The sequence below is a fragment of the Podarcis muralis genome, chromosome 10, assembly GCF_964188315.1.
Source record: "Podarcis muralis chromosome 10, rPodMur119.hap1.1, whole genome shotgun sequence".
NCBI classification, from domain to species: domain Eukaryota; kingdom Metazoa; phylum Chordata; class Lepidosauria; order Squamata; family Lacertidae; genus Podarcis; species Podarcis muralis.
In genome coordinates this window covers 5,946,937-5,974,156 of record NC_135664.1, presented here as the reverse complement: position 1 = coordinate 5,974,156, position 27,220 = coordinate 5,946,937, and the positions used below count along the sequence as shown (strand labels likewise).

General features: G+C 42.0%; 1 protein-coding gene across 24 annotated transcripts in view; it reads right to left on the bottom strand.

Annotated features, from left to right (window-relative positions):
- MAGI2 (membrane associated guanylate kinase, WW and PDZ domain containing 2) overlaps nucleotides 1-27,220 on the bottom strand; it is a 597,762-nt gene that overhangs the window by 184,074 nt on the left and 386,468 nt on the right. For 17 of the 24 annotated variants that reach the window (XM_077935758.1, XM_077935747.1, XM_077935755.1 and 14 more), the window contains one exon: nucleotides 6,381-6,461. The exons of the other annotated variants lie outside the window; for them this stretch is intronic. In XM_077935758.1, coding sequence (XP_077791884.1) covers nucleotides 6,381-6,461 — 81 coding nt within the window. The remainder of the gene's footprint in view (nucleotides 1-6,380; nucleotides 6,462-27,220) is intronic. 24 annotated transcript variants of the gene reach the window in all.

Below are 27,220 nucleotides of genomic sequence, written 5' to 3'. Positions count from 1 at the left end.
ACTAGCTTCTAGGACAGCCCTACATTGAGTTACCATTTCTAAAATTCAACCTAGAAGTTACCAGTGCATGGATGGACAACAGTGGTCAGGATATTCCAGTCCAGTGCAGCTCCTACCTAACCACGAAGGTCACCTGGGCCTCTAGTGACAAAGATGGATCCAGGAGCATTCCTGACTACAAAGCTGATCTTCCAGAATAAATATGACCCCATTCAAAGCAGGCAATTGACCAACTATTTAGACTCAGGAACCACCACCCACAATCTTGCAAGAATTCAGAGTCTGTTTCTTGGCTCTGATCCAGCCTGCCACCAAGTACAGGAGGAAGCCCCAGAAATTATTTTCTCTGAACCCAGAGAAAGAGCTTCACTTATAAATCAGATTTATTCATTTGGAGTCTATAAATCTGTTTTGCCATGGCTTATGGTGTATTAATGTGCTGGTGATTTAAGCTTAGATTTGTATTTTTTGTCTTCCACTGGCATTTCAGGTTCTTTCTGTAAGTGTTATTTTAATATATTCCGTCTTATCAGCAAACATTATTTTGGGCTATGTGTTGGTCTCCGTGAAGCAGTTGTGTGATAAAGGCACTTTGATGTTTACTGGTGATCATATTTGGAAATCCCGATAAAGCCACAATTAACGGGTTTGCTATGGAAGGTTTAGAATTTGTTGACATACATATTTACTGCATATTGATGTGAAATAGTTGCCCTAAGGATAATAAATGCCCACATTCAGATGTGAGGCTGATTAGTATCTTCTGATAATGGCCTCCCAGTTCTGCAGTAAATATCACATATAAACACTTAACCAAATCCTGCTATTGGGATAGTGCACTGTTAGGCTCTGATTCACAAAACAGCAGAAGCCAGGATCCTTGCCTTTAAGCCAGTTTAGTCTTATTCAGTTCAGTGTGCTAAGTTATCTGAAAAGCGTGTGTGTCTCTGCTGGCTCAGTTTGTGCCCTAAAAAGTAATCCGGTTATTTAACAGCACTGCATGATTGATGCAGAGAGCCAGGAAAAGAAGACTTGCCAGCTGAATAGTAGGCAAGATGTGGCCATTAATTCCTGTTCACACATGGTTGAGAATTAAGCAGAGTAAAACGCAAAGTGCAAGTCTTTGGAGCACCTGTACATAAGTGTGTGAAATGCGTAGATACAAACATGACACAAGGGCAACATTGAGATGTTATGCTTTCTGTGCTATTAATACACGGAAACAGTTTTCAGCAAACAGAGATTAGCTGAATATGAAACTGTGAGATAAGCAGGCTGATTAAAAAAACAATGTTGCTTTTGGTCACAATTTTAATGCAATCCAGCCCAATCCATCTTCCAGTAAATGCTGCTGGAACAATAATTGCTCATAAACCATCAGGTTTTGAGGCATCTTAATGATGCTAGGAAGAAAACAGCCCCCTCTCATGTTTTTTTCCGTGTTTAGCTTCTTTCTCTTCCCCACCCCACCCCCCCAGTTCAGAAAACATAATTCTTTCAAAGCTCATTGGAATGTCCCCAAGTGTAAGGGGCCTCTCATGAAGCTACTCTGGCTGGTAGTGGCCTGTGTGGACTGCTCTAGCCATTTCCTTCTCTATGGTCTATCTCCTTCTATTACTCTCTGGTGCATTGTTCCCACACCACTGATGCTTTGGATGCAGCTTGATCCTGCAAGTGACCACGACTGCAGTTTGGCGAGGAGGCAAACTTTGTGTTGTGACCTTTATATTATGAGCTTGCCCGCAGGAATTGCCTTACTTTTATTGCACTTATGTAAACCACTTTATCCTGCCCACCTAGCAGTTCGAAAGCACGTCAAAGTGCAAGTAGATAAATAGGTACTGCTCCGGTGGGAAGGTAAACGGCGTTTCCGTGCACTGCTCTGGTTTGCCAGAAGCGGCTTAGTCATGCTGGCCACATGACCCAGAAGCTGTACGCCGGCTCCCTCGGCCAATAAAGCGAGATGAGCGCAGCAACCCCAGAGTCGGTCACAACTGGATCTAATGGTCAGGGGTCCCTTTACCTTTACCTAAATCACTTTATTTTATGCTTTAAATAATTAATAATTAGTAATAAAGGTAAAGGTAAAGGTAAAGGTACCCCTGCCCGTACGGGCCAGTCGTGTCTGACTCTGGGGTTGCACACCCATCTCACTTAAGAGGCCGGGGGCCAGTGCTGTCCGCAGACACTTCCGGGTCACGTGGCCAGCGTGACATCGCTGCTCTGGCGAGCCAGCGCAGCACACGGAATGCCGTTTACCTTCCCGCTAGTAAGCGGTCCCTATTTATCTACTTGCACCTGGGGGTGCTTTCGAACTGCTAGGTTGGCAGGCGCTGGGACCGAGCAACGGGAGCGCACCCCACCGCGGGGATTCGAACCACTGACCTTTTGATCGGCAAGTCCTAGGCGCTGAGGCTTTTACCCACAGCGCCACCCGCGTCCCCAATAATTATCAATGGCACTCTCCAAATATTTCTCCCTTAAAGGAATATTCACATATCAAGACACTAGAGCAGTCTCAGCCACCAACAATATTGAGCAGTAGTGTACGAGAACCATAAACCCTGCCCCTATTCCGTACATCTTAGAATATGATTTGGGAGGGAAATGCATTTCATGGGAAAGCTGCATGGCTTGCCACGAAGGGGTAATTTTGGGATGCTTGAGGAACAGATGTGGAGAAGCAGGCACATCCTTTCACGTCTATATATTATGGCAGGCTTTTAGTGTGTAATTTTAGATCTTGCTGCTGCCTGATTTTACTGTCATTCTTACTGTGTTAATGGATCATCTGTGGTATGCTGCAATTTTTTTAAAACAGTAATTAGATTTTACTATTATGTTTTATTAATTTATGTTTGCGAGCCACCCAGAGAAAATGGTTATGGGGTAGCCTCTATATATACTATAAATAAATAAGTTTTATTAATGGGGTTTTTTTGAATTTATTATTATATTTTAAAAGCCTTTAGCCTCTCTGAATATGTTAGCAGATGGGAAGGGAAGAAACAATCTATTAGCACCTTTTGTAAAAGTTTCCAGTTATGTTATCATTCATTTGAAAATGCAGAATGGATCCCTGGTAAATGTAGTGAAGTCTATATGGCATAACTTGATTTCAAAAGATTGTATCTTATTGCAGAGGGTCAATGAAAGCAAAACAAACACTCCTTATTTCAGAATAATACAACTTCTCAAAACTAAAGAAAAGAAGTACTTCAGCTGTACCATATAGTTGCCATTTTCATTGTCCAAAATATTCCATAGGAAGAAAGTTAACTGAGGTTTCTATGGCATAGTGAAGCATGCTCTTTGTGTTGAGAACTTCCCTGGTCCCAGTTTGATAATGAACAAGCATCAATACATCTTTATAATTTCCCCATTCTTTAAAATAAAAGTCTGTGTTTTGAAGGCTGTAACCTATTGAGACTAAGTCAAAACTTGAAAACACTCTTTGAGGCAAATATTGTAGGAGTTTTGTTGTTGTTTAGTCGTGTCCGACTCCTCGTGACCCCCTGGACCAGAGCATGCCAGACACTCCTGTCTTCCACTGCCTCCCACAGTCTAAGTGAATAATAATGGGATCCACAGAAGCCTATGTTCACAAAATAAATGTGCTCAAAAAATATGTGCAACAAGACAATTTGCTGCCATAGACTAATACAGGGGTAGGCAACCTAAGACCCGGGGGCTGGATCTGGTCCAATCGCCTTCTAAATCTGGCCCACGGACGGTCTGGGAATCAGCGTGTTTTTTACATGAGTAGAACATGTCCTTTTATTTAAAATGCATCTCTGGGTTATTTGTGGGGCACAGGAATTCATTCATCCCCCCCCCCCCATATAGTACGGCCCACCACATGGTCTGAGGAACGGTAGACCGGCCCACGGCTGAAAAAGGTTGCTGACCCCTGGACTAATACATCTATCACTCTGAGGTCTGGCTGAACATGGATGAAACAACTGAAGATATTGATTATCTCAGTTAGCGGTATGCTACTGTTTTGTTTGATCATAACCAAGTGAAAAGTCTCCACATAGTAGTTTGAATTTGTATCTTTGTCTATTCAGTGAAACAGTGGGGGGGTATTTTGCTAACAAATCCTTTCAATGGATAGATTTCCATTTGCACAACTGGACTTCTCCTCTCTCCTTTGAGCACCCCTGAAATGATGTGCAGGCAGAGATCCTTGTGCTGATGGAATGATTGCCTTGGGGTCAACTCAGCATGTGAAGTCTCTTTATATTTGTTTAGCTATACAGAAGCAGAAGGAGTACACAGGTCACTATGGAGGTCCCTGCTATAGTGTGGCAGATCCTTGTGTGTCCCCTCTCAAAAATAGAGCATTGTGGGCAGAACAGGGCTGGCCATAGATGTGCTGGATCTTGAAGCAGTCCAACTCCCAAAAAGGAGGCCCACTTGGTTTCTTCAGCTGCACCAACCTGGAGCTATCACAGCTAAAATAAAATGTCCAAGACAAACAGTCCAAGCACCCCCACCTTCTGCCATGGATGCTGGGAAGTGAGAGCATTTTGCATGTGGTATTTGATCTGCCTCTCTGTCTTGATGAACCCTACCAGAGTTTAGGATCACTTTGTTAGCCATTCTCTGAATTGGAACTTTCTTTTCTGTTTAGCTGGATACGAAGATGGAACAAGAGAGCATTTATTTCTACTGTCTAATTTGTGTTTGTGTGCATGGATCTGAACAAGCAGAGTGAGTACAATAGTTATTTTTGTCCCCTTGTTTGGATTTCTTTTTATAGAAATAAAATCTAGAGTGGACTCCACTATTCTCTCCACCTTTTTGGGCCAGTTTGTATTTGTTTAGATTTCAAAAGTTAACAATAGTACACAGCTTAGTTATTTCCTAGCCTTGTTTAGATTTCTACTTCTATTTACTTGGACATGAAGAAGAAACAAGGCTTTATTCAGTTATTCTGACATCTTGTAGGAACTTTCATTTGTTTATGTTTGGATAAAAGGAAGTCTTATATTATTTGCCTTTTACTCTTTGTTATTTGGATTTAATATGAATAATCTGAATTATTAAGCTGATTTAGATGTCTGACATGATTACTATTCCTTGAATGGATTGCTATTTTTTACCAGTTAAACATATGATCTATTAGTGTTGTTAATTCTTTTGTATAATATTGAAGGATTGGGCTGTATACAAACAGAATAGCTCAAATCTGTTAACTACAATATTTGATTGAATTTACATTGACATAAGGGTAAAATAAGTTACGGAAATATTTCCTAAGCAGACATATCTGACTGACCCCTTGCTATCTCATTTCTCTAGCATATGGCTGAATATCTAAAGTGGGCTAAGACGGTAAAATAAGTTCACAAAATGGGAAGAAAACACCCAAGAGGAATGATGCTAAGGATCAGGGAAGGGGAAGGAAGGGGTCACAGTAGGGAGGTGTGGGTGAACTGAGAATCTTGACTGGTGTTATTTTAAAACCAAAACACTTGAAAGAAATGAGAAAAAAATAATTTAAGACTTAGAAAACAATTCAGAAGATTCGGAAACAAGATAAATCACAAAGCATCATAGATAGCAAATAACAACGAGGGAAGGTTGTAGGATCAAAATTAAGGGTTTATTTTTCAAAACACAGGTAAACTAATAGATGGAAAATTAAACATTATAAAGGACAAAATTCACTCACTGAAGCCAAATTGGGTAAATCTTGAACACCTAAGTGAAACACATATTCACTATCAGGAAGAAACAGTTATGCTGGTAAAAAAATAAATAGAAAGTATGTAGGATGTATGTATAAATTAGAATTAAATGGAGTAGGGGCAAAACTAGAAACAATCCAGGATGAAACAAGAAGACATAATTTAAGAATTCATGGGATTCCTGAGACAGTAGAAGGAAATAATTTGGTAGAGTTACTTACTTAAATTTTAGAATGGGCGGAATGAAAAGGCTGAATACATCTGGTGCCCTTGAGCTCACAGATGGGCTTTTGATCCAGTGGAAACCTCCCCACTAACAGGAGAGGAAGGCAGCTGGTTCCCCTCCCCCCATTTGCCCTCTACTCACATCCCCAGTACCTCCTGAAAATCATCTCCAGATATTTAGGAGGCCCTCCAGCACAGACTGTAAGGTGGCACAGGGAGGCTAGAAGAGAAGAAGGAATCAGTAGAAAACTCCCCCCCCCCTTGTCTTCTGTTAGCTGCAGATGTGTCCAGGGGATCAGAAGCATTTTTACAAGAGTATCAATTGCATTTCTTTATTTAAACAGCCCTGCAGTGGCAGGGATAAAAATCAACCTTCTGGATAGGTGCTGGCATTGTTAAAAACTAAATAAACCCAGAGACATGTTAGTTACCTTTATTACGTTAATTTTGCTTTATTACCTTTATTCTCTTCCTCTGTCAGAGGAAAGCTTCCTCCGTCGGAAGAAGGGAACCTTTGGATCCGACCCATTAGATTAAGATCTGTATGGGGAGAGGAAATTGACGACTGAGGGCCATGACATTATAGTTCTCAATTACATTTATCCAGAGATTGGGATTTCCAATTTTTAACTAACAAACCTAGATTCTAATTTGAATATTCAATTTCAGTTAAAAATATATATCATATGGGGAATAATGGAAACATTTCAGGAGACTCAACAAGTGCTTAGACCTATGCAGATCAATTCTATGTAGGTCTGTTTAGAAGTAACTCCCACTGAGTTCAATGTAACTTCCAGGCAATAATGCATAGGATCAGTCATAAAGGACTTAAAATATACACCTACAAAGATAACAATTATTTTGATTTTCCTTTAACAACTCTGTCCAACAGCAATGACATTTACTCTTAAAGATCAGCGGGATAATAGGTAGTTGTATTTTATCAGTTCTCTTTCTCTTCTTATTATCTTCTTATAATAATCACAAATTCCTTGAAGATCTTTTCAGTTAATGTCAAAGGACCAAACTTTCCAAATAAAAGAAGAACTAATTCATGACTATCTAAAACAGAAAAAAACCAATGTTATGTATTCAAGCCACATATAAAAAAGAGAGACAAATACCTGGAACAAATAAGAGTTGGCAGAGTTTATGTTGGATGTAATGGAACTAAAAAAAAATCTCTACAAGGGTCACCAAGTATTTTTGGACCAGTGGGGAAATTTTGGGTAAGTGCTAAAAGTGCCAGTCACAAAATGGCTTCAATGGGAGCAAGGCACAACATGAAATGGCTGTCATGGGCCTTATGACGTAACACATTGTTGCTCATGACGTAACACATTGTCTACCTGGACATGCTTGCTGTGGGAAATCACATATGTCCTGCAAGTCCTAATTGTGGAAATGACACAGTATTAATTCCCACAACACTCCCAATGTTGTTGCTGTTTAATAACAGAGAGCATGCCCCAGTCCCAGGAAAACTATGCAAAGTGGCCACACCATGCTCCCTATCTTGGACATGTACCACTCACTGCACATATAGCTACCACAGTCACACATGGAATTCCTCTTGGGATAAGGACATTACTCCCTTAAAAAAAATCTCAATTGTCCCTCTCAAAGAATAAGATGAAAATAATTTAAACTAAAGAAATGCACAACCTAATGGCCATGGGCACTGTGGCACCTGTGGGAGCCAAGTTGGTGATCCCTGCTATATGCTTTCCAACATCTGTATGATGCCACTGGGAGCTATCAGTCAGGAGCTTCAGGTGCAGTGTAATGGTCTGGGAGGGCCAATACCCTAAATCTGAATGGATGGAGTGGTTGGTTCTCTAGTCAAGGAATTATGGACTTAACCTGTTCTGGTGGGGTAGCATACCCCCTGCTGTCTGAGGGTCCTCCTTGATGCCAACTGTCACTCAAAACACAGGGTACATTGGTGGTGAGGGGTGCCTATGCCCAGTTTTGTCTGTTTTTCCAGGTATGGCCATTCCTGGAATGCAAGTGTGGCCTCAGTCATATCAATGAAAATGTGGACATAGCTGGCCATGCAAGAAGTGGCTTAACTGTTGAGTAGATCAGCCAGAGGAGAACACACTACTCCAATTCTGAGAGCACTGCAGACCCCCTCCTTGGCTATTTTTAGGCAGAATTTGTCTAGGCCAGGCATGTCCAAAGTTAGTTTTGGGGGCCTAATCCGGCCCTCTGGTCAATTTAATCTGGCCCCTGTGGCAGTTTAATTCCTGTGGCAACCCCCCCCCCAAAAGCTCTATATCCTAAAAAAAGCTCAACAACTTTGGAATAATCCCTCAACAACTTTTGGGTAAAATCCTTTAAAAAAGCCATAGCAACTCCAATCCAAACTCAACAACTTCAATCCTAAAAAAAGGTCAACAACTCAACAACTTTGGTCGGCCGTCACTCATGTTCACGTCATCAAATCTGGCCCTCTTTGAAAAAAGTTTGGGCACCCCTGGTCTAGGCCTTTGGAAGGGGACAGGTACATTTCAGTACTGTATTTCTTTGAATCTTTTCCTTTAATTATTCTATATGGTTTTATCAGATGTTATGTGACTAGTTTATCTGGACACTCTTCAGGGTGGAAGGGTGAGATATAAATTTTAAGAAAGATATATTATTTGTCCCTTGTGCCTATAAAGAAAGCAAACTCATTTAGAATTCAAACACCCCCACCCCCAACACCTTCCTCATGTACTGCTCCCATCCCTACCAGGGTAATGTGGTGAATCAATGTGGGGGAGCAATGCAGCCACCTGGTTTAATCTGGCTATAATTCCCTTACGCTCTAGCCCTGGAGGCAGGGGCATAGCTAGCTGCTCCAGCACCCGGAGTGGCGGGGGCAGCGTGGCGAGCTGCCCATGGCGGACGCAAGCTCCATGCTGCTGTTTCGGGCAGCGCGGGACCCCAAGCCATCTCATCACTCCTAGGAGAGACACGTGGCTCAGGCGCGCTGCAGGCCAGGCCCCGTGTTAAGTGCCACCCTCCGCGGTGCGCCATTTTGTCCCCCCCTCAGGGATGATGCCCAGGGTGGCCTTCACCGCCCCTGCCACACTGCCCTTCCTATGTGCCTGCCTGGAGGGCACTCCTATGTAGTAGATGGTGATATACATCACAGTGCTGAAAGGGATACATTGCATTATCAGGTTTTTCCTAGAGCGCTCATGGTAGCTAGTACAGTGGTACCTTGGGTTACATACACTTCAGGTTACATACGCTTCAGGTTACAGACTCTGCTAACCCAGAAATAGTACCTTGGGTTAAGAACTTTGCTTCAGGTTGAGAACAGAAATTGTGTGGTGGCTGCGCGGCAGCAGCGGGAGGCCCCATTAGCTAAAGTGGTGCTTGAGGTTAAGAACAGTTTCAGGTTAAGAACGGACCTCCAGAACAAATTAAGTACTTAACCTGAGGTAAAGGTAAAGGGACCCCTGACCATTAGGTCCAGTCGTGTCCGACTCTGGGGTTGCACGCTCATGTCACTTTATTGGCCGAGGGAGCCTGGGTCATGTGGCCAGCATGACTAAACCGCTTCTGGCGAACCAGAGTAGCGGACGGAAACACCGTTTACCTTCCCACCAGAGCGGTACCTATTTCTCTACTTGCACTTTGACGTGCTTTCAAACTGCTAGGTTGGCAGGAGCAGGGACCGAGCAACGGGAGCTCACCTCGTCACAGGGATTCGAACTGCCGACCTTCTGATCGGCGAGCCCTAGGCTCTGTGGTTTAACCCACAGTGCCACCCGCGTCCCTAACCTGAGGTACCACTGTACTATGGATAGCAATTGTTATTCACTTCCATTTTGGATACTATCCCAGCTTGCTTAATGGTGATGAAGGAAAAGAGGGCAACCAAGAGGTGGATTTTTCAGGACCCTGGACAGCGCCCAGGAAGCCTGAAACTTTCGTGAAGCAGAGGTCTGCTGGCAGCTGAGCCTTTTCATGCTTCTTGTGCCTGACTGTACTCCTCAGGATGTGGCCCTTGCTGATGAAACCAGTGGTCAGGGATGATGGGAGTTGTAGTTCAACAACAGCTGGAGACCCAAGTTTGAGAAACATTGCAATAGAGGCTTGGTGACCCAGGGGCAAATGTTACTTTTCAACTGACCATAGAGTTAGCAAGGAGAAGTTCACAAATCTTTACTTAATCAATATTTCATGTTTCAGTGGATCCCAATCTTTATAACAGAAATGCCAGCAGAAATAGAGTGAATATTAAATGACTGCACTGATAATCAAATGCTGATTATCCTAGAATGTATTGTATTGTAGAAACTTGGTTCATTATCTAGCTAGAATATCTTTTGTTTTCTCCCTTGACAATAGGCAGAATATTCCAATTAAAGAATAAAGTGTCCCTGGCTAGAACACTAGCTATTCTGTAGTTGCATCAAAAGCAGGGTACACTGTAATCTGCCTTAAAGTTCATAACCCAAGCTAAAATTTGCAATTGAACAGAATCCTTGCAAACACACAGAAACAACATTAAAACTCAATGCATTACAAAAGGAAAGTACTAGCGTGGGTGTGCTATGCTTTTTGCTATGCATTTATCACATAGCTCATAGAGAGCTTAATAAAGAACCTTATACAAAGAGGCCAACTAGACCTGTAGTATGACTGAAGAGTAACAGCGGATAATCAAGTAGTAGCACTTCTGAGCATTCAAATGCCTTTACGAAGGCATCCATTTCAGAGGTAAATTTTCTATTTTATTGCCTGTGGATCTACATTTTCATTTCAAGTGGCCAATTAAAAATTCAGGGATACAGACAAAAAAGTTTTGCAAAATAATAAATAACAGTACTATCAATGCTAGTAACATCAATTATAGGACAATTTTAAAAAGAATGAACATAAAGTGAAAATGAAGTTTTTACTCTCTTTGCTTTTATTACACATCACAGTATAAAATAATCTAAGGGAAAATTATGTTACACTCTCTTATATTAATCAATTTAGAGCACATATGTGGTCTAGTTTTGTTCTCACAATCCACTGGAATGACTTATGGTTTACTTTTGGTAAACAAAATCACCAAAATGCTGGTGTAGTAAAGGCAGAAGACCAGGGTATATTTTGGCTTTTCTTTTGGTGACTTTGATAACTTTGTAAGCCAGAAACCAAGCTACTGCTGGCAATTTCAAATGACCATGTATTTGCCATGTATGAAATTGCAGAATTTGGCATCTGTTTGACTTGGTTTTTTTTAGATGTGCATATTAATAAACCTGCTTTCCTTGACATGGTGGACAACAGCAGTTGCTGTCTGGTGTGGCCACAGTGGAAAGGGCTTAGCTTTGTCATGGCTAGCAGGGGGTCACTTCCTCCTCCACTGGCCATGCTGCCTGCTGGGACTCTCTTGTGGGCTTTCCATCTCCGCTGTGCTAAGCAGTTGGTCCCTTACCTTTCCCGCCCCGACCTGGCCACAGTGATCCATGCGACAGTCACCTCCAGGCTTGATTATTGTAACTCGCTCTACGTGGGGCTGCCCTTGAGACTGACCCAGAAACTCCAGCGGGTGCAGAATGCCGCAGCGAGACTCCTTACGGGGTCTTCGCCGTGGGATCACATTCAGCCAGTGCTATACCAGCTGCACTGGCTCCCGGTGGAGTACAGGATCAGGTTTAAGGTGCTGGTTTTAACCTTTAAAGCCCTATACGGCCTAGGACCCTTGTACCTATGGGACCGCCTCTCCTGCTACACCCCACGGAGGACCTTACGGTCTGCAAATAATAACACCTTGGAGATCCCGGGCCTCAGAGAGATTAGGCTGGCCTCGACCAGGGCCAGGGCCTTTTCGGTCTTGGCCCTGGCCTGGTGGAACGCTCTGCCACAAGAGATCAGGGCCCTGTGGGATTTGACATCTTTCCACAGTGCCTGCAAGATGGAGTTGTTCCACCAGGCCTTTGGTCGGGGCTCAGCCTGACTCCTCTTTTCTTTTGTATAAGAACTAATATGAAAGAGGCCTCCCAGCACTCTCACAGGCCCATATAAGATCAGCGTAATCAGTTGGGCCAATGAGTACTTACTATTCCCAACCCTAACCCTGTGGAAAGCCATCTAATTAGATTTTAATTTGATTTTGACCTGTTTTTAGGAGGTAATTTAATTAATGTTTGATTTTATACTAATGTTATATATCTGATCTTAGCCACCCTGAGCCCAACTTTGGCCGGGGAGGGCGGGATATAATTAAAAGTTTATTATTATTATTATTCAGAAAATTGTGAGCAAGCAGGGGGGAGTTTGGGAGTAGACCACAGAGAATAATTCTTCCCTCTGGTCTGCTCCCTGACTATAAAAGTCAGCCATGCTCAAGCTCCAGTCTCAGTTCTCTTTGGATTCCCCTCCATCACTCACTCCCTCCTCTTTTCCTATGCTTATGTAGGCAGACCTGTATGTGAGACCTTGTTATGGAAGTTCTTTGGATACTGTATTTAGGGCCAGGAAGAGTTTGCCTGCAGACTAACTGGGCCTGTCTGAAGTGACAGTGACTTGCAGTTCCCTCATAGGCCCAGTGAAGCAAAGTTGGAGGGCTCCTGCCTCCTCTGGGAGGGCCATTGATTCTTCTGTTTCTGACCTATCCTGGGTGATTTTCTTTTATGCATCTGTGACGGACAGCTGAGCCAGACCAGAGTCTGGTGATGCAGTGAATTCCACCAGAGGGTGGAGCCTCTCTCTGATTGGCTACCAAGACAGGCGGGGGTGGGGGTGGATAAAAGGAGCAGTTTCTGAGAGAGAGTTCAGAGAGGGAGATGGATGAAGAAAGGGAAGGAGCGTTGGTTCTGATCTGTGTGTCACATCCACTATGAGGAAAATGTCTACAGTCTTTGAGCTTAGATTGGAAGACAGTGTTTAGGGTCTTGGGAGAGGCGTTAACTGGAGCGCTGAGTTTGAGCAAGGAGAAGCTGTGTGGATACAGTCTACTTGTGTCTCATTTCAGTCAGGAGAGCAGAGATCTTCTAAAAGAGAAGACTCCCAAACCAGTTAAGGGATAGTGTGGTGAATCCCTTGGTCTGTTATACTTTTCAAAAGACTTCACATGTGTGATTGATATATGGTTGGGAAACAGACAGAAAGTGCCACCTTGCTTGAGAACCAAAGTCTTAAGGCATAACACCTATGCAACAACTAAGTTAAGGAACTGAAGTGAAATAGCTGGAAATAAGCTGAACATTTACTGTCCTGTCTAGACACCTGTAACATCTAACTCAAAATAAGTAACTGAAGGTTAAAAGAAGCCAAGCATTTACTACCTCGTTTAGAAACCTGTAACATCCACTAGATTTAGTAAAATTATTAATATTATTTGTTCAACTTCTACCTGAGTCTCCAAGTGTCAAAGTTTTACTTCATGCAAAAAAACACCTCATTTTGGTGGTAGTAGTTATAGCATATATGCATAGGTGGGATCCACAATTGGAGGCCAGATCTTCTGCATTTGGGTGAGAGTGGGAGGCTCCATTACTACATGATGTCTCAACAGTTGCACCCACTTCTTGCTGTCTACTTCATTGCCAAAGCCCATCACTCAAGATCACCCACATGGAATGTAATCTAGACTGATCTTGACTGCCGCTATGGTTCCTCCATTTGAGCCATGGCAGTTGGTTAGAATATGGCGCTGATAACACCAAGCTTGCGAATTTGATTCCCCATATGGAATGGCTGCATATTCCTGCAGTGCAGGGAGTTGGACTCCAGGAGTCAGCAAACTTTTTCAGCAGGGGGCCGGTCCACTGTCCCTCAGACCTTGTGGGGGGCCGGACTATATTGGGGGTGTGTGTGAACAAATTCCTATGCCCCACAAATAACCCAGAAATGCATTTTAAATAAAAGGACACATTCTACTCATGTAAAAACATGCTGATTCCTGGACCATCCACGGGCCGGATTTAGAAGGTAATTGGGCCAGATCTGGCCCCAGGGCCTTAGTTTGCCTACCCATGGACTAGACGATCCTCAGGGTACCTTCCAACTCTATAATTCTATGATCACTTCCAGGTCATCCTGCACATTGGCAGCACCCAGAGATGATGGTGGATTTCAGTGGCTGTAGGCAAGCTGGTTTGGCTCTTCTGTAATATAGGGTCACACAGGTGCTTCGTATAGCAACCACTACAGAGAGTGTTAACATAATTAAGGTTTGCAGGATTTGTTTCCATGTTTCCTCTGATAATGCCTTGTCACACTGCTTTTTAATTAATTACTTCAAGGTCACCCTATTTATTTAAAAGGTAAATAATATTTAATGAGTTTTCTGCTAGTGGCAAGGCTTAATTGAAGGCTGTTAAAAGAATAGAGCACTTAATAGGAACAACCTAACCTTCTCCTACATGCCTTGGGTACCAACACATACTTGCAAAGGGTAGTGCGGTGAGGGAGCTTAAAGCCAGTATCTTCAATGGAACCTGCAATGATGATAATTTGAAGAGAAATATCACATTCATTGAACATTCAGAAAAGGCTGCAATGTACTAAATTTGGGCTTGGAAATTACTGATCTGAACAAGGTCAGATGAATTTATTTAATAATGTATCCAGCACTCCCTGTGCTCAGAAAGGACTTGCAGCAGTAAGAACAGTAGCCTACACATGAGGAAGAGTTAACAAACACCAAGCTCTGTCTGCTATGGAAACCTCAGCTTCTGAGATGTAAGCAAGACTTGGTTTTTGAAATACTGACAGCCATGTTTTCATTAAAATGATAATGCAAAGGAAAAAAGCTAGTCTTTGAAAGCATATTTCTTCAAATGAGTGAAACTTTCCTGTAAAAGATTAGAGCACCAAATGCAGCATGAAAAGGTTTGACTAATTAGTGCATGGTTCCAAAAGTGGGCAAAACTGAAGATGCAGGAGACACATCTGCTGATCCAGAAGGAAGAGACCTATAGAGACATTTATCTCTAGGCAGAAAATGGCAAACTGGTCTAAAGGCTGGCTACTTCGAAGGTGGGCAAAGCATTCCACAAGCAGTCTTCACTGCTCAACTTTCTATAAGATTATGAAAAGGTTGTGGAAAACATTGTTGGTGTCATGAAGTAGTGCCTACATGTTTTCCCAAATGGATATGGAATATTCAGGGCCTCCTTCTCAGTATCACCACCACAGACTCCAAGAAACACCAGCCTCCTAAATTCTGCCACAGACTGCCTTAACCTTGAGCCCTATGTTTTCCACTTACTGATAGCATTCACCTCTCTCTTCAGCTAAACCAGAGAGGGCCTCTGTTGCAAAGGTGTTGGTTCTGTGGTCTACCAGTTCCCAAAGGAAATGTGAACTAGCAACAGGGAACTCGGCAACCACAGAGACTAATGATCAGAGTGGTTGTAAAAAAAGATGTAGTGCTGGTGACAAGCACCTCTGAAACTGGCACAAGGAGCTCTCACAGTCTCTCCAAAATACTGAGCTCTATAATATTGTGAAGCTGAGGCTCCAATACTTTGGCCACCTCATGAGAAGAGAAGACTCCCTGGAAAAGACTCTGATGTTGGGAAAAATGGCGGGCACAAGGAGAAGGGGATGACAGAGGACGAGATGGTTGGATAGTATTTGCGAAGCTACCAGCATGAGTTTGACCAAACTGCAGGAGGCAGTGGAAGACAGGAGTGCCTGGCGTGCTCTGGTCCAGGGGGTCACGAAGAGTTGGACATGACTAAACGACTAAACAACAACATAATATTGTGTGTTTTTATGTAAGCATTAGTGGTTGACGGACTGAGGCTGCTCTGCTTACTTGACCTCCTAGCATGGGAGTCACTGTGGAATACCAGGAGGGAGAGAGAGATGAGCAAGATGGCAGCAAATGAACCAGTAGAGCCAATCTAGCACTCCCACCAGTGCATCTGCACTGTGCCAACCTTGCTGACACCTCACCTCTGATACTCTAACTCCCAGTAATCTGCAGTGACTTTGTTACCAGGCCAGGTAAGCTGCAGAGCCCCACCCCAACAGCCACTACAGTACGTAATTATGTATTAATTAATTTCAATTACTCAGCACAAATTAATTACATCATACTAACATAGTGCACATAGAAACTAGGCACCTGCAAAACGCAAATTTCCAAATGGCTTACAGAAGTGAGCCAAGCTTCACCTAAATGAAATGGCAAAAACCTCAAAGCCATTAGCTAGTCTGATTTATGGGGGGAAATTGCTTGCTTGGAAATACTGCAACTGGTTAGCTGTGCTAAACTTTATAAAATGAACTTCAGTTTTCCCTCCTGCTGTTTCACGGGATCTACTTATGCGGAGTATTTTTATTGTGAGACTTTTAAGGAACATGGAACCCAGATATGTGATTTACATCTGCTAGTGGCTATCCTAAATTACTGGGATTTGGTAAGTGAATAAATAATGATTATATCCCAGAGGAAGAGTGAAAGTGCATCCAAGAGCTTTGGTCGAACTCTGTCTAGACCACTTACCCTTTCTCTCTGGAGCATGGTATGCTTGGGAGTTATCTGGCTTGTTCAAAATAAGCATGAATTGCCCCACTGTACACAGCACTGTGAAAGATGTCTATTCCCTACTCTACTTCCTAAAGCTTACATGATGCTCTGATATATGGCCTTCTCACCAAAGGACTGGGAATGAGATTCAGTTTCTTAGTTCCATTATGTACTACCATAATATTCTTCCTTGTTCCTAGAAAGAATAAAAACTTGAAGAATAACCCTGTCTCATCCCCTAAATTAGAGCCATCTTGATGTGCCGTGAGCAGAATCAAATTAATTTGTCATTCTTTGGAAAAGCAGTGAAATATGTTCTCTTTTCAAATTCTGCTGTGTTTGGTATGTTTTCTGTAGCATATTACAGAATATGCAGAGTCTTGTGGGACACTTAATAAGTGCAAAAGTCTGGCAAATTCGGTCTAGGGTAACCTATGATATTAATTAGCTCTCAGTTGTACTTTTAATCCCCTAAAAAAAACCAAGGGTGAGCAGCTCATTTTTGTTATACTCTTACCTTCTTTTATTTTACACTTCTTTATGTATTTATGCTTTAAAATATGTTTTAGAAAGAAAGGTGTATAACTGAACTATTTATGTAATTATATATTATGTCTGACCATTTTAGAGCATCCATGCAAAACACAGACACACATGAGAGATCAAGTTACAGATAGGTAGCCGTGTTGGTCTGCCATAGTCAAAACAAAAAAATTCCTTCCAGTAGCACCTTAAAGACCAACTAAGTTAGTTCTTGGTATGAGCTTTCGTGTGCATGCACACGTGTATCTGAAGAAGTGTGCATGCACACGAAAGCTCATACCAAGAACTAACTTAGTTGGTCTTTAAGGTGCTACTGGAAGGAATTTTTTTGTTATGAGAGATAAAGTTACACAAAACTTTGGAAAAGCAGAGCAAAGTGCTTTTTCTGCAGTGTTTCCGAATCAAACTTAGAGCCTATTGCTGTGCCATTTTGTCAAACAGACCAGGACAGTGTTCATGCACAAATGTAGCCTCGGTGTTTTTTTTAATGTGAACCAGATTATTAGATAGAGATCTTGTGAGAGAGTACAATTTCTCAAAAAATCACTGGTAATCTAGATGTTATTTGTCCACAGTGTCTTGAGAGAGGGAAAACACACACTTTCCTTTACTCAGTGAATGCCCTTCATTTATAAGGAAGGGAAGAGCCATAGCTTGGTGGTACAACACACACGATTTGCATTCAAATGGTCAGGGGCATTTCCAGGCAAGTCTGTGCCTGAAACCCTTGACAGCAACTACCAGTCAGAATAGAGAGACAATACTGAGTTAGATGGACCAGTGGTCTAACTAGATATAAGGCAAGCTTCCTGTGCCCTTATAACTACATTTCCAAGGGGGGATGGCCCTCTGCGCAGAGCATATGCATTCTTTCCATTGCCTCTACCTTTGCATGTGTTGGCGGTCAGCCATGGCCAGGATGTGCTCAGGTGCCATGCGCATTGGCAGAGCCTGTGATAAGTGCTCCATATGATCTTTCTGGACATCCTAGAGCTTGTCCCTAAATCCATTCTCCAGTACTGGTGTAGTGCAAACAAATAATCTTCTTTTTGGGAAATTATTTTCTAATACAAGCACTCCAGTGCCCACGAAGATTAATAAATAGTACACCCACCACCTTTCAGTTATCTGTTTGAAAGTTCTGATTCATTATTTAATTTCCATTTTATCAAGAATTTTCTGTGCCAACCAAAATTGAAAAATGTTGTTGTGATGATATTGTGTTTATGTTGGCAGTCAGCACGTTCAAAATGGCAAAAAATGATAATATTTGCTTGCTATTTTTGTCTTAAGCTTTAAAAAGATTGATTCTGTGCGCAAACAGAAGGGAGAGTACATTCTATTTTTCTTCCACTTCAAAAATAATGGGGGATATATTTAGCTCTTACCAAACAAACATTATTTTAATCCTGTTTGTATAAGCCTTTCACAGTGTTTATGGACTCAGAAGTATTCTGTGTCTTGTCATGTTTCATATTTTTGAGGGGGGGGAGAATTTTCATTTGAGATTGGCTATCCTTGTACAATTGTGATTAAATGCTTTTTTAAAAAAAGGCTTGAACCTTAAAGAAAAGGGGTCTCCGACTTCAGCACGGATGTGGAAGAAGACAAAGAGGACCTCAGCACACAAAAAAGAAGGACCACCCCCAGATGTGAGATGTCCCAAAGACTTAGGTGAGTGGTGAAAAGACTCTCCACTATTTAAAGCCGATAGTCCCTGAATCCTAGATCAAGAGCATATAAAAAAGCTCAAGAAGAAATCTTAAGATTGAAACTCCAAGCAAATTATTCAATTATTAGTCCTAGATACAATCCCCTGGACAAGAGGTGCACCTAAGTTATGTTGAAATCAAAGTATAATCCTTCCCTCTTTTTTTAGAGAAAAAAAATTATGATAATCATTATATGGAAAATTCGGAGTAATGAAATAGCAACAACAACCACACATTCAGGATTACTCATTTATAGAATTTCCAAAACACAACACATCCAGATAAAACACAACCCACTTAACTACTTCTGTAAGATGGGTGAGACACAGAGAAGTGGAGAAAAAAGATTGCTCTTAGATCATTCCTAGTATATCATGAAACATGATAGACTATAAAGAAGGCTGATCGCTGAAGAATTGATGCTTTTGAATTATGGTGCTGGAGGAGACCCTTGAGAGTCCCACGGACTACAAGAAGATCAAACCTATCCCTTCTGAAGGAAATCACCCCTGAGCGCTCACTGGAAGGACAGATCCTGAAGCTGAGGCTCCAATACTTTGGCCACCTCATGAGAAGAGAAGACTCCCTGGAAAAGACCCTGATGTTGGGAAAGATTGAGGGCACAAGGAGAAGGGGACGACAGAGGACGAGATGGTTGGACAGTGTTCTCAAAGCTACCAGCATGAGTTTGACCAAACTGCAGGAGACAGTGGAAGACAGGAGTGCCTGGTGTGCTCTGGTCCATGGGGTCACGAAGAGTCAGACATGACTAAATGACTAAACAACAACAGTATATCATACATCTTCATCACATCCTGTATTGTTTTCTGGTATTTTTCCAATACCAGAAAAACAAATTCCACTTCTGTATGAATTGATTTTTTTGTTGTCCACCCTCCCTGGCTCTTATAATATTAGTAAGTTTGACCTTGCAAGCGAACTCCGAAATCCTTAGGAGCCCATATTAAATAGATGGTGGATTAGTATCTCCCAATTTATAACTAATAGACAATTGAGCAGCTGTCAATAAGTGTATGATTATTCTCTATCATCAGGATGAATGACACCTTTCACATATCCGAAGAGAATGGTTAAATGGTCAGGAGGCAATTTGTATCTAGTGATTTTTGCAATTTCATTTACTATTTGAGCCCAGAAATGCCTGATGTTTGGACATGCCCGGAATATGTGGCTCAAATGTGGCAACCCAGAACACCTCTCTTGCACTTGTCTATCATGCTATTGCATATTTGACTTGGAACTTACGTACAAGTACAAGTCTGCAGTAGATTGAAGATGGATAAGGATTTAACTGTGCCCAAGGTCTTTCTATGCTTATGAAAGGTGCTTTGCACCCACTTTTGGACAATTTCCCACTCCTCCAGGAGACCCCTGGTCTCCATCTCATATTGTTGTCAAGGGTTCCCTGATTCTAAGGAGAGGCTTGGGAGGGTCACAGGGGAATGAAGAAGAAAAGTCAGCGGGACATCTCCTTCTACAAGGCTTCCTTCTGCTTACACTAGCTCTGGATGCAACCCTATGTTGCAAGCTGTTTTGGTGCTTCATATGTAAACAGGAAAGTGAATGTAAACACATTTACATAAACAACAATGTATGTGGGGAAACTGAATGTGTCGACACCAGCAATTGTGATGCTAAACTTAGCTATATCCCAAAGTAAATCTAAACCCCTTTTTTGGGATGATGCTTTTTATGATATAAAATGTACACTGGTCCTGTTGTTTCCTTTAATTTTAATGGCAGGGTTATTTCCTATATTTTTCTCATCACGTATATTATCATAAAAATGAAAATTGTACTGAAACGACGTCTAAGTGCTCTATATTGCTGTGAAAATGTTATTAATGCAGTTTGGCCTTTTGCATTGATTTTGTGTCATGAATATAATACATTTTAAAGAGCATTGCACATCAAACTGTTTCTTTTCATTGGGCAGTTATATATCTTAACAGATAATAATACATAATCCTACAAAAAGAGTTAAATGCCACTAGAGTATTCTTGAGTAGAAAAAGGTTGTAGCTAGGTTCAATATCCATTTGATCATTTTTTCATAGTGAAACATTAAACTACTTACCAGGAAAAAGGCTTACGGCACCTTAAAAAACTAACAATTTTTTGTGTAGCATAATCTTTCAAAAAGTGAAATCTACTCTAATGACATAGCTGCTGTTCCATGAAAGCATTCCCCATGATATAAACATAATGAACTGCGACTGCAAAAGCAGGTGAGGTGGTTAGTTGTGCTGGTGCTGCTTACTGAGAGGTAGAGGGGAAAGTGCACAGCACAGTGCACGTGCGCCAGCAGGGATGCCAGACTGGCTCTGCTGATGTCCTTACACCACACCAGCCTTGTTGCCGCCTCCTCCTTCCATCTACCTCGTGATAAGCCACAATGACATGACTAACCAGAGGTCAGGCTGATAGAGACCTACGTTATTTAGAAAATACTGAGGTTTGCCAGTAAAACCAGTTTGTAAAAAAATAAATATAAGAAATTCCTGGTAAGTCTTTGGTTGGAAACAACAACAATAACAACAACAATATGCTGCAAGCCACTCTGGGCAGCTTACAACATATCTAAAAACATAAACAAATAAAGATAATGGCAAGCATACATCAACGGTGAAATAATATTTGTACCCGTTTCTATTTTTAAGAGAACAAATGTATTAGCATCACAAGTGATATTTTTCTAGTTGTGAAGTTGGAGAGACAAAATAACGTTGTTATCCTTGTGGTGGAACAAAGGATGGAAGGGGGAATGAATCCTGGTACTGTTGCGGGAGCTTGATTATGTCTTTTCCTGCTGTGTACAGATTCAGAGTGACAGAAACTGGAAACCTGCATCATTTAATTATGTTAACAAAGAATGGGATGGTAGTTATTGCCATTTGGACCATCTTTCTGGAGCATTTAAATGGCGTTGCCATATGGCAGTTCTGGTAAGTTGTCAGACAGGGAAGAAACCCCAGCTGCTTATAAATACATCAAGAGGAAGGGATATTCATATTTGCTTGGATATATGTAGAGAAAGTGGAATGAAGTGTAAACTTCTCAGACGAAATGCCTGATATATTAGATATAGACTTTTCTGTTGCCACCTACAGGAATTCTAATGAGATCACATAAATTTCATTGCCGAGGACTTTTAATCGGCTTTATTTTCAGAAGAGGGTGCATACTTTCCTTAGGAGATTAAAACAGAATAGGTGCTAAATCTGGAATTCAAGCGTGTTTTGAGCTAGAATAAGCTCTTTTTGGGGGAAGAGATGAAAATGTAGTTCAAAAGGTTCTGAGACTTAAGTCCTTTTTCCGAAGATATACAACCATACCTAGAGGAGAGTAGAAGAAAGTCATTCCACCACACAAAGTTTTGGTAGAGAGTGGAGTGCATTTGTTTCTCTGTGTCAAATCACTGGTGTGGCCTACAGAAACTGGAATGGACTCAGCAATCCTTCTATCTATTTCTCCCCAAACTGCCGGTGCTTCAGCACCAATTTCCCCTTATGCTTATTGGGTCTTAGTCTTTCACCACTCTGCGTGTTTCCTGCAAGTGTAGGCAGTTGTTCTTCCTGCAAAACATTTCTGTAGCTGAGTCAGGCTCCCCTGACATCTAGGCACCCCAGGGCACTTTCCCAGTTTCCCTCTGTGGTTAGGACAGTCTCGTGACTATGTTGCTGAAATAACGATACTGGTAGTGTGCAAGGCAAGAGACAGTGGAGGGAAGGCCAAAAACTGGAATGGGGAACCCCTTCACCCCTGACCCATGTGGCCAGACATACCCTCAACCTGGTCTTTGCCTTAGAGCAGATCGGTAACCGTAGATGGTGGTGGGGTCTGGGTTGAATACAGCTACTCCACTCTGGAAGGCAGGCCCTCCAAGTGCCCCTATTTTTTAGGGATGTCCCTGATTTAGAGAAGCCGTCCCGGTTCTGATTTGATCCCGAAATATCCTGCTTTTCCTAAGGATGCCCCTATTTTCATCAAAGAAATGTTGGAGGGTATGGTAAGGCATGGAGATGGTTTGCCCAGAGGGATTTATGCAATCTGATGGATTCCTGATCAATCGTCCTTGCCACTCACACAGAATTCAGTTGAGATTCAAATGTGGCCCTCTGGCCACAGATTCCCCACCCAGCTTTAGAATAAAGAAATAATGAACTTCCACAAATTTTACTCTAATAAAATCAATTCTTCTTTTCTTTTTTTACTAATGGGTATCCACGGAGGCTACTCCACTGGTTTTCTAATTTTGTTCATTATGTTCTCTAATTTTTCCACAGAGACAAAATCCAGTACCTATTTGATAGACAACTGCTGCACCCAGCTGGCTTTCTCTCCAGCAGTTGCTTTGATTCCGCATCACGTGATCTTCCTCATTACTTCAGATAAAATATTCAGAAACTCCCAGATGCCGAGTCCCACAGTTCACTAAGCTCCTGCCTGAATTTGACAAAAATGTGAGCCTTTCACATCACAAAACAAACGTGAGTTTGTGAATACCGTACATTCCCAATTAGCCAGAAGAAATCATGTACTGGCTCATGGGTCACTGAGTTGTATTTAAAGAGATTAGCATCCTTGGTTTGGGTGCCCTGTCAAGGCAAAGTTCTGCTTTTTTGTTTTGCCACAAAGGTTTGTAAGTTTCTTAAGAATTACCGGCCAAAACATCTAAGCAACATTTTAAAAGGCAGTTCTCTCACAGTGTAAGAAGCCAATAGGTGTTCCATTTGGATTTGAAACAGAGCTCTTATACATCACCAAATACCAACATGTAAAGTGTTCAACAAGGGTTGCTAAAGAGTGTGTGTCTGTAAATACTGGTTTATAAAGGTGTCAGTTGTGTCCCAGTTTACTTGAGGTGCACTGAGAAGGCTAATACTTCAGAACTGCTTTGCACATTATGGAAAGAAGAGTTTCTCTTTGTTCGCGTGCCTCCGATGTAAATGCTTAAATTCATGAAGGAGAGGTATTTCTGAAAACATGTGGTTTCTGACAACAGCAAGGAGGCAGCTATCATTTTGACTGTTTGCATCAGGTGTTTGATAACAATCTATAGGATCAGGCCTGAGATGATTTTTAAAACAGGCCTTAAGTGTTTGTAATGGAAAAGAACTGGGGGAAAAGTGTGCTACATTTCTGCTGAGAAAATCCCTTGCCTAAACTGTATTTAGATTTCCACTGTTGGTATAGTTGGGTCCTACTGTATTTCATTGTATTTTTCTGAAAACCTAATAAAATATATATTTTAAAAAATGTTTCATTGAGGTCAGTAAGCTTCTTTGGCTCAGATTTTTATATATTGGCATTGCAGAGTAATATTTTTTGCTGTTAATTATTTTCAGGTTGTAGTAAGTAGAACTTCCAGAATAACTCTTATGAAGATGAGGAACAAGCAGAATGCCACTAATGGCCCGAGCTGTTTCTTTCCCCTTGATTTGACCAGGGTTTTGTCTCTGTGTGTGGCAGTTATATGCATTGAAATATTTTACTGCAGCTTCCTTATACTCCTGAGATTCACTTGCTAGGGCAAACTAGAAGCGGGGCTCCCTGCCTTCTCTCCTTGATATTTATTCTAGTGCTCAGGTTGATTGAACGACAAGATACTTAGCCTGGGCTGGCACTTCATTTATTCTCTCCAGGCCATCAGTTGATACAGGGGCAAAAATGCCAGGAAAAATCTTTCCGCGCTTACATCAACTACACTCAAAGTGCTAATGTGTTGGACCTCTACAAATGTCAAATACGTGATATCTAATCAAGGCCAGACTGGCTTATGTATAAGAAAAAGGTGGAATACACATAAATCTGATAATAAAAATGGATAAAAATTCATTGGGGGGGAAATCCTGTTTTCCTGGACGGTCTGTCAAGGACCTCAAAGCAGTTGTCCTAAAACAGAGCATCTCTAGGAAAGAGCTGGATCATTAAGTGTCAAAAACTTATCCAAACGTGTAAATGAAGATTGAAACAGAGACCAGAGGCTTTTCTCCTAAAATGACTGAAAGAGCCTTTAAAATCCATCATGATCCAGTAGCATGTCTTAAGGCTCTTCCAGTCAGCATAGGAGAAAAACCCCGGGTCTCAGTTTCAACCCTCATTTACACATTTAGATTACTCCATGTTAAATCTGTGAGATTTTGTATGGGGTATGTCCTATAAAATGCTGCCCTGTTGATGACAGAGTTATCTGTGAATGGAAAATGGTGGGAATTATTGTGTTTGTGTGCATCTACTGAACATCTATGGGAGTTTGGAAGCCACCCTGCTTCTATTGACCTTTTATGCTGAAAAAAGTGTGAGTGAAAGAGATGAACTGAGCAGATGAAGCTTTTCCATGTTCACTATATAAAGGTAAAGGTAAAGGTACCCCTGCCCGTACAGGCCAGTCGTGTCCAACTCTGGGGTTGCGCGCCCATCTCGCTTAAGAGGCCGGGGGCCAGCGCTGTCCAGAGACACTTCCGGGTCACGTGGCCAGCATGACAAAGCTGCATCTGGCGAGCCAGCGCAGCACAGGGAAACACCGTTTACCTTCCCGCTAGTAAGCGGTCCCTATTTATCTACTTGCACCCAGGGGTGCTTTCAAAGGGTTGGCAGGTGCTGGGACCGAGCAATGGGAGCGCACCCTGCTGCGGGGATTCGAACCGCCGACCTGACGATTGGCAAGTCCTAGGCACTGAGGTTCACTACATATGTTCATACAAAAGGGGTTTCAGACTGTGCTTAAAGATGGCAGGCACAGGACTCAGAGGAAATGGAGTGGAATGGTGGGAGTTAAATGCCACATATTGATTTGAATCAAGTACAACATTCTTAATTTGCAGACTTGTAGGAGCCTCTCTGGCATGAGGCTGAGATGGCAAAATACAAGGCAGCAACCATGTTGATAAGAAGAAGGAAGCGTGGTCATGGACAGGCTGGAGCTCCAACACTAGATTGGAAAGATAAAGTGAGATGGATCATGGTGAGACACGGCAGGAAAAGGAAAGGTGAGGTGAAGTATGTACAATGCAATGCAGGTGAGGCAGGCTGGTGTTGCTACTCAGTGCAGCTGGTTGCTCAGACTGAGAGGCTAGGTTAGATGTTTTATTGAGCACGATGCCTCTTCACTAGGTTAATTGGCTGGCCATTAGTGATTGGCTGGCCACAGAATATAAGGTGCCAAAGACCAGTTGCTGGTTTGAGATCCATCTCAGATGGGCACAAATGTAGAGTTATTCCAAATAGCCAGTGTCCCCTCCCAGGCACCTCAATATAAGGACTTAGTAACTACTATGGATGTGGCAAATGTTGTCAATAGAACTTTTCTCTGCATGTCTGCCAATTGACAATAGTCTTGCCAAGCAACTTATTTGGGCACTCATTCCAAAGCGAAAAATACAGAGAGAAGCCCACATATGCACAATATTGTTCTACCTCTGATCCCTGGAGAACAGAATCATGCAGTTTTCCCCCCTCATGAATAACACAACTTTATATGTCTTGGCAAAAGAGTAGAAATGCTAAACAAAAGGAATATATATTGGCTTCCCTTTTCGTCGTAGAAATTAAGAAGCCCATTGGTCCCTTGCAACATCAAGCAAAGTGAAAACCAAGTGAATGGGAACCTAGTGTCCATCTCCTGGACCAAAGAAGAGAAAACAAAATAACCAATGCAGTGATTTCTTCTTACAATGCATTTTGTGTGTTTAGTGTTGGTGTTCCATTATCTGATGATAAAATCCATGGCTACTGTGCCAGTTAGGATGGCTGCACATGTTTATTTCATAATCACAAAACTATCTAATGAGTATTAAACAAACTCTCTATACAGTATACTCTAACTGTGTATTACAATTTTAGTCAATTGTTGTCCCAAATGCAATATATTTGTGATCAGACATACAAAGGCATACGGATACATACAAGGAACAAAATGTTGTCTGGTATAAATTCACAAAGCCCACCAACGACCCTTCAGGTTTTTTCATTTAATTGTCAGCGAAAACCATATTTTTATTGCACTATGAAGCATGCCACCTCCATTCCACTAGTGAGTAAGGTTCAAAGAGCTTTTGCGAAATATTCCTAGAAGAGATGGAGTAATAAAAATTAAGATTGGCTTGGACACAACGTCAAGAACAGGATCATAAAAGTCTTCTATGTTAAACCTCTCATGCATTGTGGCATTTAGAAGGCATGTTTTGGAGCAGGGGTCAGCAAGGTTCATCTTGCCTGGGCCGGATTGGCCCCACAGAGATCCCTCCATGGGCCGGATCGCGTTCGCGTGTGAGTGCCTATGATTTTCAGCGCCTGCACATGTGCAGACATGATTTTTGGCACCGTGGAAGCAAGTCGTCGCACTGCGCTGGTTTAGCGCAGCGCGCAAGTGGGTATCTCGGTTCAGGGGCTGGTCAAACAACCTCTGTGGGCTGCTTCCGGCCCATGGGCCTTAGGTTGCTGACCCCTGTTTTGGAGGATAAAAAATAAACAGAATTGAATTAGGGTTCACTTACTTTGTGTTCTACTCAAGATTAGGAAAATAATTTGTCATGGATTCA